We start from the raw sequence: 14068 nt of genomic DNA on the forward strand, positions 1-14068 counted from the left end.
GAAACAAACGGGATCCACACGAGGGCAGGAGGAGCCCTCAGGCTTGCCTTCCTTCTTGTTCTACCGCCCACAGATTGTGGGCACATTAGATCCCTGAGTCTCAACTATACCTCTAAGTCCAGTCACAGTCTAGACTGTGAAGCCGCAAAGGTCAAAGGTACGTACCAACTGAATCAGTCTCCTGCTACTAAGAGTTAATAGATTTTCAGATACCCCACCTCCTAGACTTCTGCATATATATCTTTGGATAGACTTGTCATATGAACACAGAGCTAAATCAACTGCTGAAGGGATCTTTGGGGTTTTCTTTGGTTGTTGGTTTTGTCATGGGGAAACTAGGTAGCTGAAGCTGACCTTGGACTCTATGTAAAGGATGAGAATCCTCCTGCCTTTACATCCCAAGTGCTCTGATTAAAGGCCTGTGCCACCACACCCAGCTAATGAGATCTTCTTAAAGGAGTACACGGCCACTTCAGACATAATAAAGCTTTGTTACTAATAAGGAGGTTGCCTTACTGTAGATAACTAACAATGTCTGCTGTTCTTATTTCTGAAACATAGTATGCTAAAATCTTAGGGAAGTATTAGAGGAAAACGAAACCAAAAACAAATGAAATTGCTTAATATATAATTCAAAGAGACTAATGGGGTATAAATTTACTAACTTTTTTTGACAATTTTATATGAGTCCTATATTTACATGATTTTCACTCCACACTTTCCTCTTCCAGCTCCTTCTGTGACCCCCAATCTCTATCAATGTCATGACCTCTGCCATTTTATTAGTATTACATAGAAACATACAGACATGCATACAGATGTATGTATAAATAGAATCTGCTGAGATTTAATGGAAGCAACTCCCTGTCATATATAGAAGACATTCTTGTAGCAGATGTTCTGAGCCTCAGGCTCATCAGTCTTTCTACCCCTCTTCTGTGATGCCCCCCGAGCCTTGGGTATAGGGATTGTGTGGTCCGTGTACACAGTTGGCAGTAGATACCCCACAGGCAGTTGTTCTTTGCATTTTGACCAGTTGTGGATTTCTGTGATGGCATCTGTCTGCTACAAAAAGAAGCTATGCTTATCTGTAGACATAGGAGTAGGTATTTAGAGTGCAGCTGGGAATTATACTAAGCAGCAGTCGTAGGCTCTCTAGGATCCTTCGTGTTCAGGTGGTTAGCTAAGTTTACAGTACAAGGCATGAATTCCCTCCTATTGGGCGGACCTTAAGTCCAATTAGGTGGCTGTAGGTTACCCCCAAGATATAGTTGCCACTATTGCAGCGCCGGGGACATCTTGGTCCTAAATTCTTGTAAAAAACATTCATCAGTTTCAATGCAGCAAATACTTCCTTACTCTGGTCACTTTTTGTAAGTAGGTTGGTTTGGGGTTTTGTTGAGTTTCTTTTGTTGTTGTTGTCTTTGGGGATTCTGGGAAGGGTTGAGTCTGTGGTCTCACACCATTGGTTCCCCTAGATTTCAACCTGTACCCCAGGCTGTCCTAGAACTCATTAGTAGCCAAACTGGCCTTCAAGTCCCTGTGATCCTCATGAGTACCACCACGTCCAGTTTATTTATTAACTACTACTTTTTAAGCAAGGCTAAACAGGGAGGATGAATAACCAAGAGTGCAAAAAATATGTGCTTTAAAGTAATTTTTAGATCCAGTGCACTGAAAGCTAAATTGCTTTGGGTACCTAAAATTGGAATAAAATAATAAGAAACAAATTCTCTTGGATTCCGTTACTCTTGCAGTGCTTCCCTGCTGCCCGCTATATTGTACTTTTGTACGGTGTGATCCAAAGTTGTTCATCTGATAAAACCTGAGAAGTCGAGCACAGCGCTAGATGGTAATTACAGAACAGGTTTAAAAACAACTGCACACTCCGTTCCTATTCCTACAGAAAGTGGGGGCCGATGGTAGCAATGGTTTCCTCTTTTTAACAATTACCTGCTAGTCTAATAATTAAAAACGACAAAAACCTGAATCTCAGAAGTTGAGAGCTGGGAGGAATCTGTTCTTTAGTTTCCTTGCTTCCTGTCAGTGTTGAGGAGACCCATGACCTGAGCTATAGTGTCACTCAGCGTTGAGGAGACCCATGACTTGAGCGTGCAAGGGCTCCACACCTGAGCTATAGTGTCACTCAGCGTTGAGGAGACCCATGACTTGAGCGTGCAAGGGCTCCACACCTGAGCTATAGTGTCGCTCAGTGTTGAGGAAACCCATGACCTGAGCGTGCAAGGGCTCCACACCTGAGCTATAGTGTCACTCAGGCCAAAGGAGAATCATCCTCAAGCTAGACTGCTGATTAGGATAAGTCTGTTGATTTGGTTCTAATCAAATTATTTGAGGAAATTTTGAGTAATTTTTCCAGTTACTTTAAACTAAAAGGGACAAACTTAGGGCTGGACAGATGACTCAGCAGTTAAGAGCATCTGCCGCTCTTCCAGAGAGGTCCCGGGTTTGGTTCCCAGCACTACCCATCCATTTTGGGTATCTCACAAACGCCTATAATTCCAGCTCAGGGGATCTGATGTCTTTGTCTGGACTTCTCAGGTACCTGTACCACTCACAGACTTTACAAACCTACACACAGACACACATATATATACATACTTAAGAATAAAATATGAAAAACACAAGAAACAAACAGCCAAAAACAAAACATGCTGGGCATGGTAATTCCAGCACTCGAGAGGCAGAGGACAGATCTCCATGAGTTCGAAGCCTGATCTTCATATCAAATTCCAGCACAGCCAAGGCTACAGTGAGACCCTAGAGAGGGGTGGGGGCACTAATTATTTTAGAGGCAAGCTTGTTCTTCACATACTGTCTCCATGGTCTTAGAAATAAGGTGGGAAGCTGGGGGGAGGGGCATATGCCACTGTGGCATACTTTGATATCCTTGGCTTATCTCCCCCTCCTCCCCACCCATCCCCCCGCCACTTCCTATTCATTAGGTAAATAAACATTTTACATTGTCATTGGTCACTATGACAAGGTGGCTCTGAGTTGTACGTTTGTCCTTTCTAAACTTCAGGCTCTACAGCAAGTATTTACCCTCCCTGGGCCTGCTCTCATTAGAAGGGCAGGTAGGTAGTACAAATGGAAGTGCTTTGTAAGTGCTCACTACAATAAATGATGATTTTTTTCGCTTAATTATTACTATGATTGTTCTTATTTCTGGTGATGTGGCATTTAAAGGTTCTTATTTATTTAATTAATGCTGTTTATTATTATAGATGTCTTTATTTAAAGCTCATAATTATTCATTTTCATGCTTAGGGTAGTTTAGAACACCTACAGCTTCTGGCTTGCTGGGCTTTTCTTTCCCAAGCTAAATTGCATGAGGGACTTAACATAATGCTTAACTTTTCTATGTTGTATACTTACTCATGATTTCATTCTGCTATTTTTTGTCAAATGTGACAATGTGAATTTAAAAATACTTTTATTAATCCTTTTGGTATTTTTGAAATGGGGTCTCTCTATGTAGCTCTAGCTGCATAAATAATTGCTCTGTAAATCAGACTGGCCTGAAACTCAGAGATCTGCATGTCTCTGCCTCCCAAGTGCTAGGATTAAAGACGTGTGCCACCACGCCTGGTTATATTAACTTATTGAGAATTTTATACATGCATACAGTGTATTTTGATCATATTCATTCCCCACTCCTCTCCTTAACTCTTGCTAGATCTCACATCCCACCCCACCCCCAATTTTATTTCAGTTTCTTCTCTTTCATTTTAGGGAATAGTTTTATAAAACCAAAGTATTTGTGAGATACTAATAATCTTTTTGAAGTTTTAGTTTTACTTATGTGTATGTCTGCGTGAGTGTATGCCATGTGTATAGGACGCTGTCAGCAGCCAGAAGAGGGTGCCAGATCATCTGAGCTGGAGTTACAAGCATTTGTGAGCTGCAGATGGGCATGGCCCTCTGGGAGAACAAGAAGCACTCTTGACCACTGAACTATGTTTCCAGCCCCATAATAAAATTCTTAGTCCTTTCTTTTAATCACTTTTTAAAAAGATGGTTTTACGTCTTCGCTCCTCCTCTTACAACTTCTTTTCTGAGGGGACGGAATGATAGCTGAGCAGGTAAAGAAGGATTGCTTGAGGCCAGGAGTTTGGGGGCCACCTGAGAACTGTATGGTAATAAGACCTGATCCATAGCAATTCTGAAATCCAAATCGTGTTGTCAGGACTCCCTAGTCTAGAAACAAGAAATGCTTCTTGGCTAGGGCGCAGCCCTAGTCCCCAGAAGTAGCTTCCTGATTCACCATTCTCTGTAACACTTACTCTGTCCTCTGAGCTGCCTCTCTTTTCATTGAGAATTGCTTCATACTTAGAGCTATGTAGTGATCTACTGCTGTCTTTTAATTTTATTTACAAATCTTTATTGTATAATGTATTTTGGTCATACTCTTCCCTACTCATAGTCTTTTTCTCTTTCAAAAATGAAAGAAAGAAAAAGAGAAAGAAAAATAGCAAAAAAGGAAAATCAAAACAGACAAACTAAAACAGGAAAATGAGTAAGACAAAAATACCAAAACAAAGCACATGGAGTCTGTCCTGTTAGCCCACTACTCTGGGCATGGGGCCTGCCCTGGAGTGTGGGTGATACACCCAGGGACACTTGACCGGCCACTTTCTGAGTACCGCTGGTGGTCAGCTTGAGTTGATCCAGAATCTATGTGAAGGTGAAAGGGGAGAACATACTCCCTAAAAATCATTCCACCCAGAACCTCCACCTTGTGATGTGGCTTGCACTACACCTAATGGTAATAACAATGATAAAATCGTCATAATAAGGCACTTCTCTCGCCCAGCGTGACTGGGCCCTGTCTGACGAGCCTGTGCTGGTCTTGTGTGCGCTGTCGCAGTCTGCGGATTCGCGTGTGGAGCCGTCCTCTTGTCTGTGTCTGGGGGGTGTTTTCTTGAGTCCCACACCACCTCTGACTCTTCATCTTTCCACCTTCTCTTGCCTGTGGAGCCCCGACCTAGAGAGAAAGGGTGTGACAGAGACATCCCATCCAGGACTGAGTGCTAGTCCTCTGCACATTGTCTGGTGGTGGGTCTGCTGCAAGGAGCTTCCCCGATGAGGTTGAGCGATGCTCGGAGTTTGTCTGCTGTTTGTACACAGAGGTCGTTCCAGAGCTTTCCCTCATCATAAGCATCAGTTACTTTTAGCCCAAACTCATAAACTTCCTTAACCCTTCTTTGAGATTTCTATGGCTTTTACTTCATGTTGGTTCTTTATGAGACAAACCTCTCTATTCTGAGAGTGAACCTGCTAAGGGTACTTCCCTTAAAACTTAAAAGCTTTTATGTCTGAACAAGAAGTCATCCGTCACCATCACCGTCACAGCTAACCTTAAATTCATTGTGTTGCTGAGGATAGTCTTGAACTCCTGATTTACCTCCACTTCTCAAATTCTGGGAATATATTTATATACTACCCATCACCTCCACCACCATCACTTGCAAGCACAGCAGAGGAGGTCAGTGGACCCCTTTTAGGGAACAGGGTTTCCCCTTTCACTTTCACATGGATTCTGAGGATCAAACCCAAGCCTTTACCTGCTGAGCCTTTTTGTCAACCCATACTTTTAAGTCCTTTCCTGACATTACCTCTTTATTTCTTTGTGAATTTTTTTTTGGCTATACTGGAAAAGTGAAACAGTTTTATTTTCAGGCTAGCAAGTCTTTGTTCTTTTATTGTGCTCTATGCTGTTTGCAAACTGAACAACTCTCTTTAGTTTGTCTGTCTCTTATGTTGAATATGCATCCATATACACTGCATATTACACACCGAAAGCTAGCCCATACTTCCAGCATTCTCCCTGAAATCTCCTTACCTGGCTCTCTAAGTTTATAATTTATTTTAGCTAGTAAGAGGTGCCTATCTTTCCTGTTGCTTCAGCAGAGTTTTCCCAGGAACAGTTTGCTAACTTCCTTTTCTGCTTATGCTAAAAGAGACCCATTTTCAGTCCCGCACATTGTGTAGACTGAAACCACAGATTCAGTGAAGCCTTTTGTTATAGCAGCGCCATTCCTAAGTATTTAATTTTCTTATCAAATACCTATTATTTCATAGCAAGCCATTGTACACTTTGGTGTCTTGACATCACCATTTTATCTTTTGTACGTCTGAACTGACTGAAAGACTCTTCGGCCCAGGTTCATGTGACTCTGTGACAGCCTAAAAGCAGCCTAAGCTTGTGTGTTTTGTGAGCTTTCCTTAAGCTTTGCTTTCGACTTGTTTATTGATGTTCTGCTGGGCAAGCAAGTAGCACAGCCAAGCCCAGAGTTAATGTGGGGGCTGAAATGGGAGCCTGGAAAGCACATTATATTCACATTGAACCATCTAGACTCGTTAGATTCCAGCAGAGTTCCAGCTCCACAGTACTGCGCCCTTGAGAACTCATTTCATTTGTGTGCAACGATTTTCTCCCCTATAATTGAGGATTAATAACACCTATCACAGGGTTGAGGGGAGGCTTAAATTTTCAGTGACTGCTTGCTTTTGTTTTAATGTGTGAGGGGGCCGTTTCTGTTCCTGTGGTGTTTTAAGGCAGGGTCTCACAGTGTAACCCAGCCTGGGCTGGAACTCAGTGTGTAACTCATGGCCGTCTCCTGAGTGTGGGTCCTGGAGCATAAGCCTCCGTACTCTGATCTTAGGTGTTGATTTGTTTTGTTTGTTCCACTTATCACATGCATTTGTTCCATCAGATTTTATTCCACAGGATCAAATACTCAGAGGTTTTTGTTTGATTATAAAAGCAATACTTTTATTCTTATACAAAGTGTGCAAACTCTAAAAATTTATGTCAAAGGAAACAGGTATCCCCTGACATCTCATGAGATACAGTCCTGAATCGTGGACTCCTCAGGCCTTTCTGCCTTATTTCCTACTAAAGTTGAATACATCCTTTGTCAGTCTGGAAGACATGGTCCTTGAAAAAACACCATGTTTCTGAAAATCTCCTAGCTTTATATTTAGGACTAAAAGAGATCATGCTTGTAAAATATTTGGCCCATGCCTTACTCATATCCACATTTAACCTGATGATCAAACTGACAGTTCTCAGAGTGAGGTGAAGAAGTGTGCGTTGAGAGCAATGTATCTCAGTGAAACTGGGAGGGGAGCGCTCCTGGCCGTCGTTTCTCTAAGACAAGTGACTTGTCGGCTACAGTATGGGAGATTACAGAGAAGTTCCGGATGAGTCAATAGAGAAACTTCTAAAAGTTTTATTAGAAAAGGACACATCCCCCTTTGCTCCCCCCAAAACCAAAACATGAGCATGGCATTGGTCATAAAGTGATACAGTCTTGACACTTATACAAACCTTTTCTTTATGTTTTAGTCAAAGAAGTTTGGCAGAGATCACAGAACTTATACACACTGCTCTCCTCGTGCACCGTGGGATAGTAAATTTAAGTGAATTACAGTCTTCTGATGGACCACTAAAAGACATGCAGTTTGGAAACAAAATAGCTATCCTGAGTGGAGACTTTCTTCTAGCAAATGCCTGCAATGGACTAGCTCTTCTACAGAACACCAAGGTAAAGACAGACAAGGTTCACTTGTGCCTGCATGGCCTTCGGGTGTCTCATGCTTGATTATTGAACCCACGGAGGTCCGTGCGTCCTGCTGCTCAGCTCCCCCTGTGTGGATGCTCACTGAAACTGAGCAAGGTGATGATGGCAGTGTCAACATGAAGTAAAAGAGATTAACTCTAGGGAACGCTTTTGAAAAGCAGGTATACTGGCACAAGACTGTCATCTCCATGCTCTGAGGCAGAGGCAGGGCGATTGTGAGTTCAAGGCTAGCCTGGGCCTCAGAACCAGACTTTGTTTCAAGAAAAGAAATAAGAAAAAAAAAGCACTTAAGAGAATGAGGCAGGAGGATTATCACAAGTTCATGGCCACTCTGGGCTATAGAGTGATCTCCAAAATAAAAGAGCAAGGCTGGGAATATAGAATGCATGCCTAGCATGTACAAGTATGGCAGAAAGAGAGAGGTGGCAAGGGAGGGAGATATAGAGAGAGTGAGTGAGGAAAGGAGACCGAAAATACTTAAGTCCTTTGAACTTTTAAAGTATTTATCTGAACAACATAATCTGGAATGGAAGTTTTGATAGTCAGGTCTATCTGTTGCAACATTGTAGATCTATTTGTAATATTTAAAAAGTAAGCAAAGTAAATGTCAAATTGTGAGGGACTTAAGTGATGTATCCAAATAAATGTTATATAGGCATTGAAATTTTATGAAAAATGTTAAAAAGCATAGGAAAGAGTCCACATCATAAAATATACTTGAAAAGTAGAATTTAAAAACTTACACATATTAGGCAGTTCTTACCTATATTATAAAAAAATTCCCATATATAAAGGAATGAATAAACAACAGTAAGAAATTACAAGGAAATAACATCAAAATATTAATTAGTCTACTACTTAGTAAGATTATAAATAGCCTTTGGCATATTTTTGTTTGTTTGAGACATGATTTCACTTTGTGACCTCAAATTTGTAGTGATCCTTTTGATTCAAACTCACAACTGTGCAGAGACAGAAAGATTGCTGGAGCTTTCCAGCCACTAGCCTAGCTCCAGGTGCAATGAATGACCTCTATATGTTCTCATGGGCTTGAACATGGCGATTTCCCCTCAGCCTTCAAAATGCTAAGATAATCACATTTCACAAGTGCCCAGCTTTTAAAAGTACATTCTTTAAGGAAATAGAGCACTGACTGGTCTTTCAAAGGACCCAGATTCAATACCCAGCTCCCATGCTACAGATAACAACTGTCTCTTACTTCAGTTCTAGGAGATTCAGTGCCGTTTTCTGGTATCCATGGTCACTTCTACTGAACAGACATACATACAGGCAAACAAAATTATCAGCAATACAATATTTTTTAAAGATTTATTTATTTATTATGTATACAGTGTTCTGTCTGCGTGTATACCTGCAGGTCAGAAGAGGGCATCAGATCATTACCGGTGGTTGTGAGCCACTGTATGCTTGCTGGGAATTGAACTCAGGACCTCTGGAAGAACAGCCAGTGCTCTTAACCTCTGAGCCATCTCTCCAGCCCCAGTAACACAATATTAGATAAGGCTAAGAAATCAACTAAAGTATGTGAATATGCATCAAAGATAATTATTCTAAGTTGGATGTGGTGGCAGACACCTTTAATCTCAGCATTTGGAGGCAGAGACAGGCAGATCTCTTTGTTGAGAACAGCTTGGTCTACATAGCAGACTCCAGGCCAGCCAGCCAGACCAACTGCCTCAAAAATAAATAGCAAGCTAGATAAATAAATAATCTACTTCATTTTGGGGGCTACAGGGGGCCTACATGAGTTTATGTGCACCATGTATGTGCAAATGATGCCCATGGAGTTCAGAAGAGGATGTCAAATGCCCTGAAACTTAGAATTATAGATGGTCTATATGTCAGTGCTGGGAACTGAACCCAAGTCCTTTGGAAGAACAGCCAGTGTTCTTAACCACTGAGCTCTCTCCAGCCTCCTCTACTTGTTATATTTTAGTATTCAGATAATCAATATTCTAAAATTTGTATTTAATGTAGGTGAATATGTTATTTTTATTTCTCTTAAAATTTGTTTTTGAAAATAGTTGTTGACTTGAGTCTACCAATACAAAAACAGAAGTTAATTGTAGCTCAGTACTTGTTTCAGAAAGTGTGAGATTTTAGCTATTTTCACACATCTTGTATGGCGATTTGGATAATGCAATGTCTGCACTTTTCTCAGAGGTCTTACAAGATCCTTCTGCATACATTTTCTTAGCCGGAATTTAATGGCCTGGTCACCATCTCAGGGAAGGAGATGAAGAATGTGCCTTAATAGATGCTGAGAGACAGTCGCATTCTGCTCAACATTTCCACCATGGTTTTGCACTTTAGGGTAGCACATTGGTGTGGGCCAATTGTCTGTATTTTGTCAATTATATTTTAAATAAATGCTGATTGGCCAGTAGCCAGGCAGGAAGTATAGGCGGGACAACCAGGCAGGAAGTAGAGGCAGGTCAATGAGAACAAGAGAATTCTGGGAAGAAGGAAGCCCATTCCTTGGCAGTCCTGTCCCGACCACAGAAGAAACAAGATGTGACTGCCTTGCTGAATAAGGTATCAAGCCACGTGACTCACATAGACAAGAATAATGGGCTAATATAAGTTGTAAGAGTTAATAGTAAGCCTTAGTTAATGGGCCAATCAGTTTATAACTAATGTAGACCTCTGTGTGTGATTTCTTTGGGACGTAATGACTGCGGGAACTGGGCAGGACAGAAACCACAGTCAACAGCACATATCACATGAGCTGGATCCATTGCTTTTAAAGGAGAATATAATTCGAAAATGCTGAATGTCTGTTTTCTACCCACACGGGAATAATTAATTACCTACACGAGACAGATGAAGAGCCTCAGATTTCTTCCCAGTTGAGTTAGCTCAGACTCCTTTCTCCTCTATTTCTACCATGTATTTGGTTGAGTCTTACTAATTTTATCAATGGGATCCACATGTTAAAACAAGAGTGAGTCTTGCCGGGCGGTGGTGGCGCACGCCTTTAATCCCAGCACTCGGGAGGCAGAGGCAGGTGGATCTCTGTGAGTTCGAGACCAGCCTGGTCTACAAGAGCTAGTTCCAGGACAGGCTCCAAAACCACAGAGAAACCCTGTCTCGAAAAACCAAAAAAAAAAAAAAAAAACAAAAAACAAAAACAAGAGTGAGTCTTTAATTGTCCCTGGGAGTCACTGACCCCCATGGTCTATCTCACCTTTCTACCAGACCCTCTGTGATCTATGAGAACTATGGGCCGTACATGGAGAAGGGAATGCCTCCACATGTGAAAGTTTGGTAGAGTTTTCAGCACATGATAACCTATAGGCATAAACAGTAGCCGAAAAGGATTAGATCCAAAAACCCAAAGGCAGGAAACATTCTAGATCTTTTACTTAATTGTACCTACTTCTGTATTTTGGGAAGTAGCCTCAACATGGTCTTACCTTAGAAAAGGAACGAAGGCTCAATACTTTGAAAAGAATTTCTTTGTTTTCCTCTCATTGTCAGTTTGAATTGCTTTGCACTGCTCTGCAGCACTGGGATGAACCCAGGGTTTCACACATGACAGTTAAGCACACACTATGGAACGTTATCCCAGCCACTTAAAAGGTGCCGTGTCCAATCATGCCATAATGATGTAAGCTACTTCCCTTTGCGGAAATAATATTTAAAGCATTCTTTTTCCTGAACTAGCTTGTGTCAGTCACATATTCTTTTTTCACTGTGGTTTGAATTTAGTGAAAATGGACATTTTATTACCATCAAAATCAAGTCAGATTCACAGCCTGTGAAATCTGCTCTTGCTGTTTAGCATTCAAAGGCATCACTATACGTGTTCCAGAACCTAAGACCTTCACCATCTGCTCCATTAGGCACCGGATTTCAGCAGCATGACTTGATTTACAAAGAGAAGACCAGGAAAAAAGAAAAGAGAAACCTCAACATGTCCAACAACAGTTGCCCGAGAAATAAGAATGACCAGGACCCCTCTCTTTTGGGGGTCCTGTACCTCCACAGCCTCTGCGCACATCATTCCTTCACATTTGCATTGTATTGAACACAGCAAAAAAAAAAAAATCTGGCCGGGCGGTGGTGGCGCACGCCTTTAATCCCAGCACTCGGGAGGCAGAGGCAGGCGGATCTCTGTGAGTTCGAGGCCAGCCTGGTCTACAAGAGCTAGTTCCAGGACAGGCTCCAAAGCCACGGAGAAACCCTGTCTCGAAAAACCAAAAAAAAAAAAAAAAAATCCTTTTTAGACAATAATATGTTTCTTTCTGCGCTGGATGGTTGCGCTAATCTTAAGCTTATCCTGTTCATTCCAAATATGGACCTGCCTTGCCTTCTTCTTGAAAGGGTTTCTAAAGGTTCTGCAGGCTCATTCCCAAAAGATGCCTCACCAACTCATTGTCTATGAAGGAACTAGAGTACCAGGTCAGTCCGTGATTGAGCTCCAAATCTAGGCATTTCGTAGCCTTCATTGATCATAATAGATGAGGTTCAAATTGTGTAAACAGTACTCTGAACTGCAAAGACAGTGAGGGGAAACGAAGGTGTGAAGTCAAGAGTTCCCTTTGACAAAACACTTCCCCATATTCAGAAGCAGCCCTTTCATTGAAACACTTGGCTCTGTTTTCCTCAGAATAATATTTAAAGGAATATGAATATTTTATAGAAGAGGACCTATTTTATTAAAAAAGACTTACATCTAAAAATGATTATTATCTTGGTATACTTAGGTTTTATTTAATGTTTTAATTTCCTTTAATAAGAAAAAAATTGTCAATAAAGACAAAATAGACACCACAGTAATGAGAGATCAGGCAGAACGTGATACAGAATTTGTTTCTATTATGTCACTGTTTTTCATGGTGACAGCCTGCTTTTTTTTTTTTTTTTTGAGGATCTATTTAACTTGATGATTAAAGTTGTCGTGTTTACAGCAGTTTTAGTATTTTATGGCTTATTCATTCTACTGGTTTCCAGTTTTCTTCTGCTAGTGGGTTTGTGTACAAGCTTTACAGTATGTTTCTCTGCCTCCAAGGGCAGATGACTGTTAGCTGCAGTCAGATGAAATTCAGACCTGTTTTATAATTGCCAAGGGTAAAATTAGCAAAGCCGATTATTCTCCCTTCAGCTTTTCCCTAAAGATATTAGGGGTCTTCGAGATAATTGCCTTAGGTAACACTTAGGTTTTTAAATATTCCTGAATATAGAAATTGGTATTTAATCCTGAGATAGTAGTCTTCTTACTATTATAGATGGAGTCACAAATACAAATTAACAAGATTTTGAATTCAAGAGTGACTTTAAAAATTAACGATTGGGTTTTCACTCATTCAATTATGGAACTTTTTATTTTAGTACTTCGTTATGTAAAAGACCTGGACTAAAATCTCAAGCCTTTGAAGCCCTAAGTTTCTTCACACCATTGTTAAGTTGCTTTGTAGGATATGCTATAAGGCTCTGAAGTATGCTCATTCCTGAATCTAAACTTCTAGTTTCTGAGCATCAAGTTATCACAGAGACATTTAATTAGAGGGAGAATGATAAAATAGAAACACTATAATTTATAATTTAAAGACTTTTTTAAAATGTATGTGTAGTGTGTGAAATTATGTGAGTGTGTATATACCGCATGCATGCAAGAGCCCTTTGAGATGAGAAGAAGCCATCAGCTCCCCCAGAACTGGAATTACAGGGGCTATGAGCTACTTGAGGGTGCAGGAACCAAACTTGGGTCCTCCACAGGAGTTGTAAGAGCTCCACACCGCAGAGCCATCTCTCCAGCTGCTATAACTTGTCCTGACGGGTTTTCTTTGGTGTTTATTTAGACTAGATTTCTAGTCTAAGATTATGACAAAGTGCAAGTAAGACTATTTTAGAGAGTAATATTTGCCCCCCCCATATGTGTGTGAGAGAGAGAAAGAGAGATGGAGAGAGGAAAGAGAGTCCTTACTTTATAGTGATATGCCTAATATTTAAAGAAGTAAATTCACATTGCACTCCCCCCTCCCGCCCTGCAGTAACTTTTTTTTTTTTTTCGAGACAGGGTTTCTCTGTGGTTTTGGAGCCTGTCTTGGAACTAGCTCTTGTAGACCAGACTGGTCTCGAACTCACAGAGATCCGCCTGCCTCTGCCTCCCAAGTGCTGGGATTAAAGGCGTGTGCCACCACCACCCGGCCAGTAACTTTCATTGAGATAAAAGAGTCAGTCTGCTCTTGCCTGACACCCAAGAGCATTGTTATGACGTCACTCTTGGGGACTGTCCGATTAAGCATTGGTGACTTATAGTTCTGAATAACTGGCAGCACAGATGTACTCCTTACAGAGTGATATGTCTCCTTATGTTAATTTTGTCTTCCTACAGGCATAAATATGCTGTTTACAGGGAGAATTTTGTGTAAATATGTTCATTTATGCGTATAAATCTCTTTATATGTTTGTGTATGTACATTATATATTTGTTA

At 40.9% G+C, this 14068-nt stretch overlaps 1 protein-coding gene across 1 annotated transcript in view; it reads left to right on the plus strand.

Annotated features, from left to right (window-relative positions):
• Pdss2 (decaprenyl diphosphate synthase subunit 2) overlaps positions 1-14068 on the plus strand; it is a 250710-nt gene that overhangs the window by 129195 nt on the left and 107447 nt on the right. The window contains exon 3 of the mRNA XM_057761660.1: positions 7373-7571. Within this exon, the coding sequence (XP_057617643.1) occupies positions 7373-7571 (199 nt within the window). The remainder of the gene's footprint in view (positions 1-7372; positions 7572-14068) is intronic.

Source organism: Chionomys nivalis, chromosome 2 (genome assembly GCF_950005125.1).
Source record: "Chionomys nivalis chromosome 2, mChiNiv1.1, whole genome shotgun sequence".
Classification (NCBI taxonomy): domain Eukaryota; kingdom Metazoa; phylum Chordata; class Mammalia; order Rodentia; family Cricetidae; genus Chionomys; species Chionomys nivalis.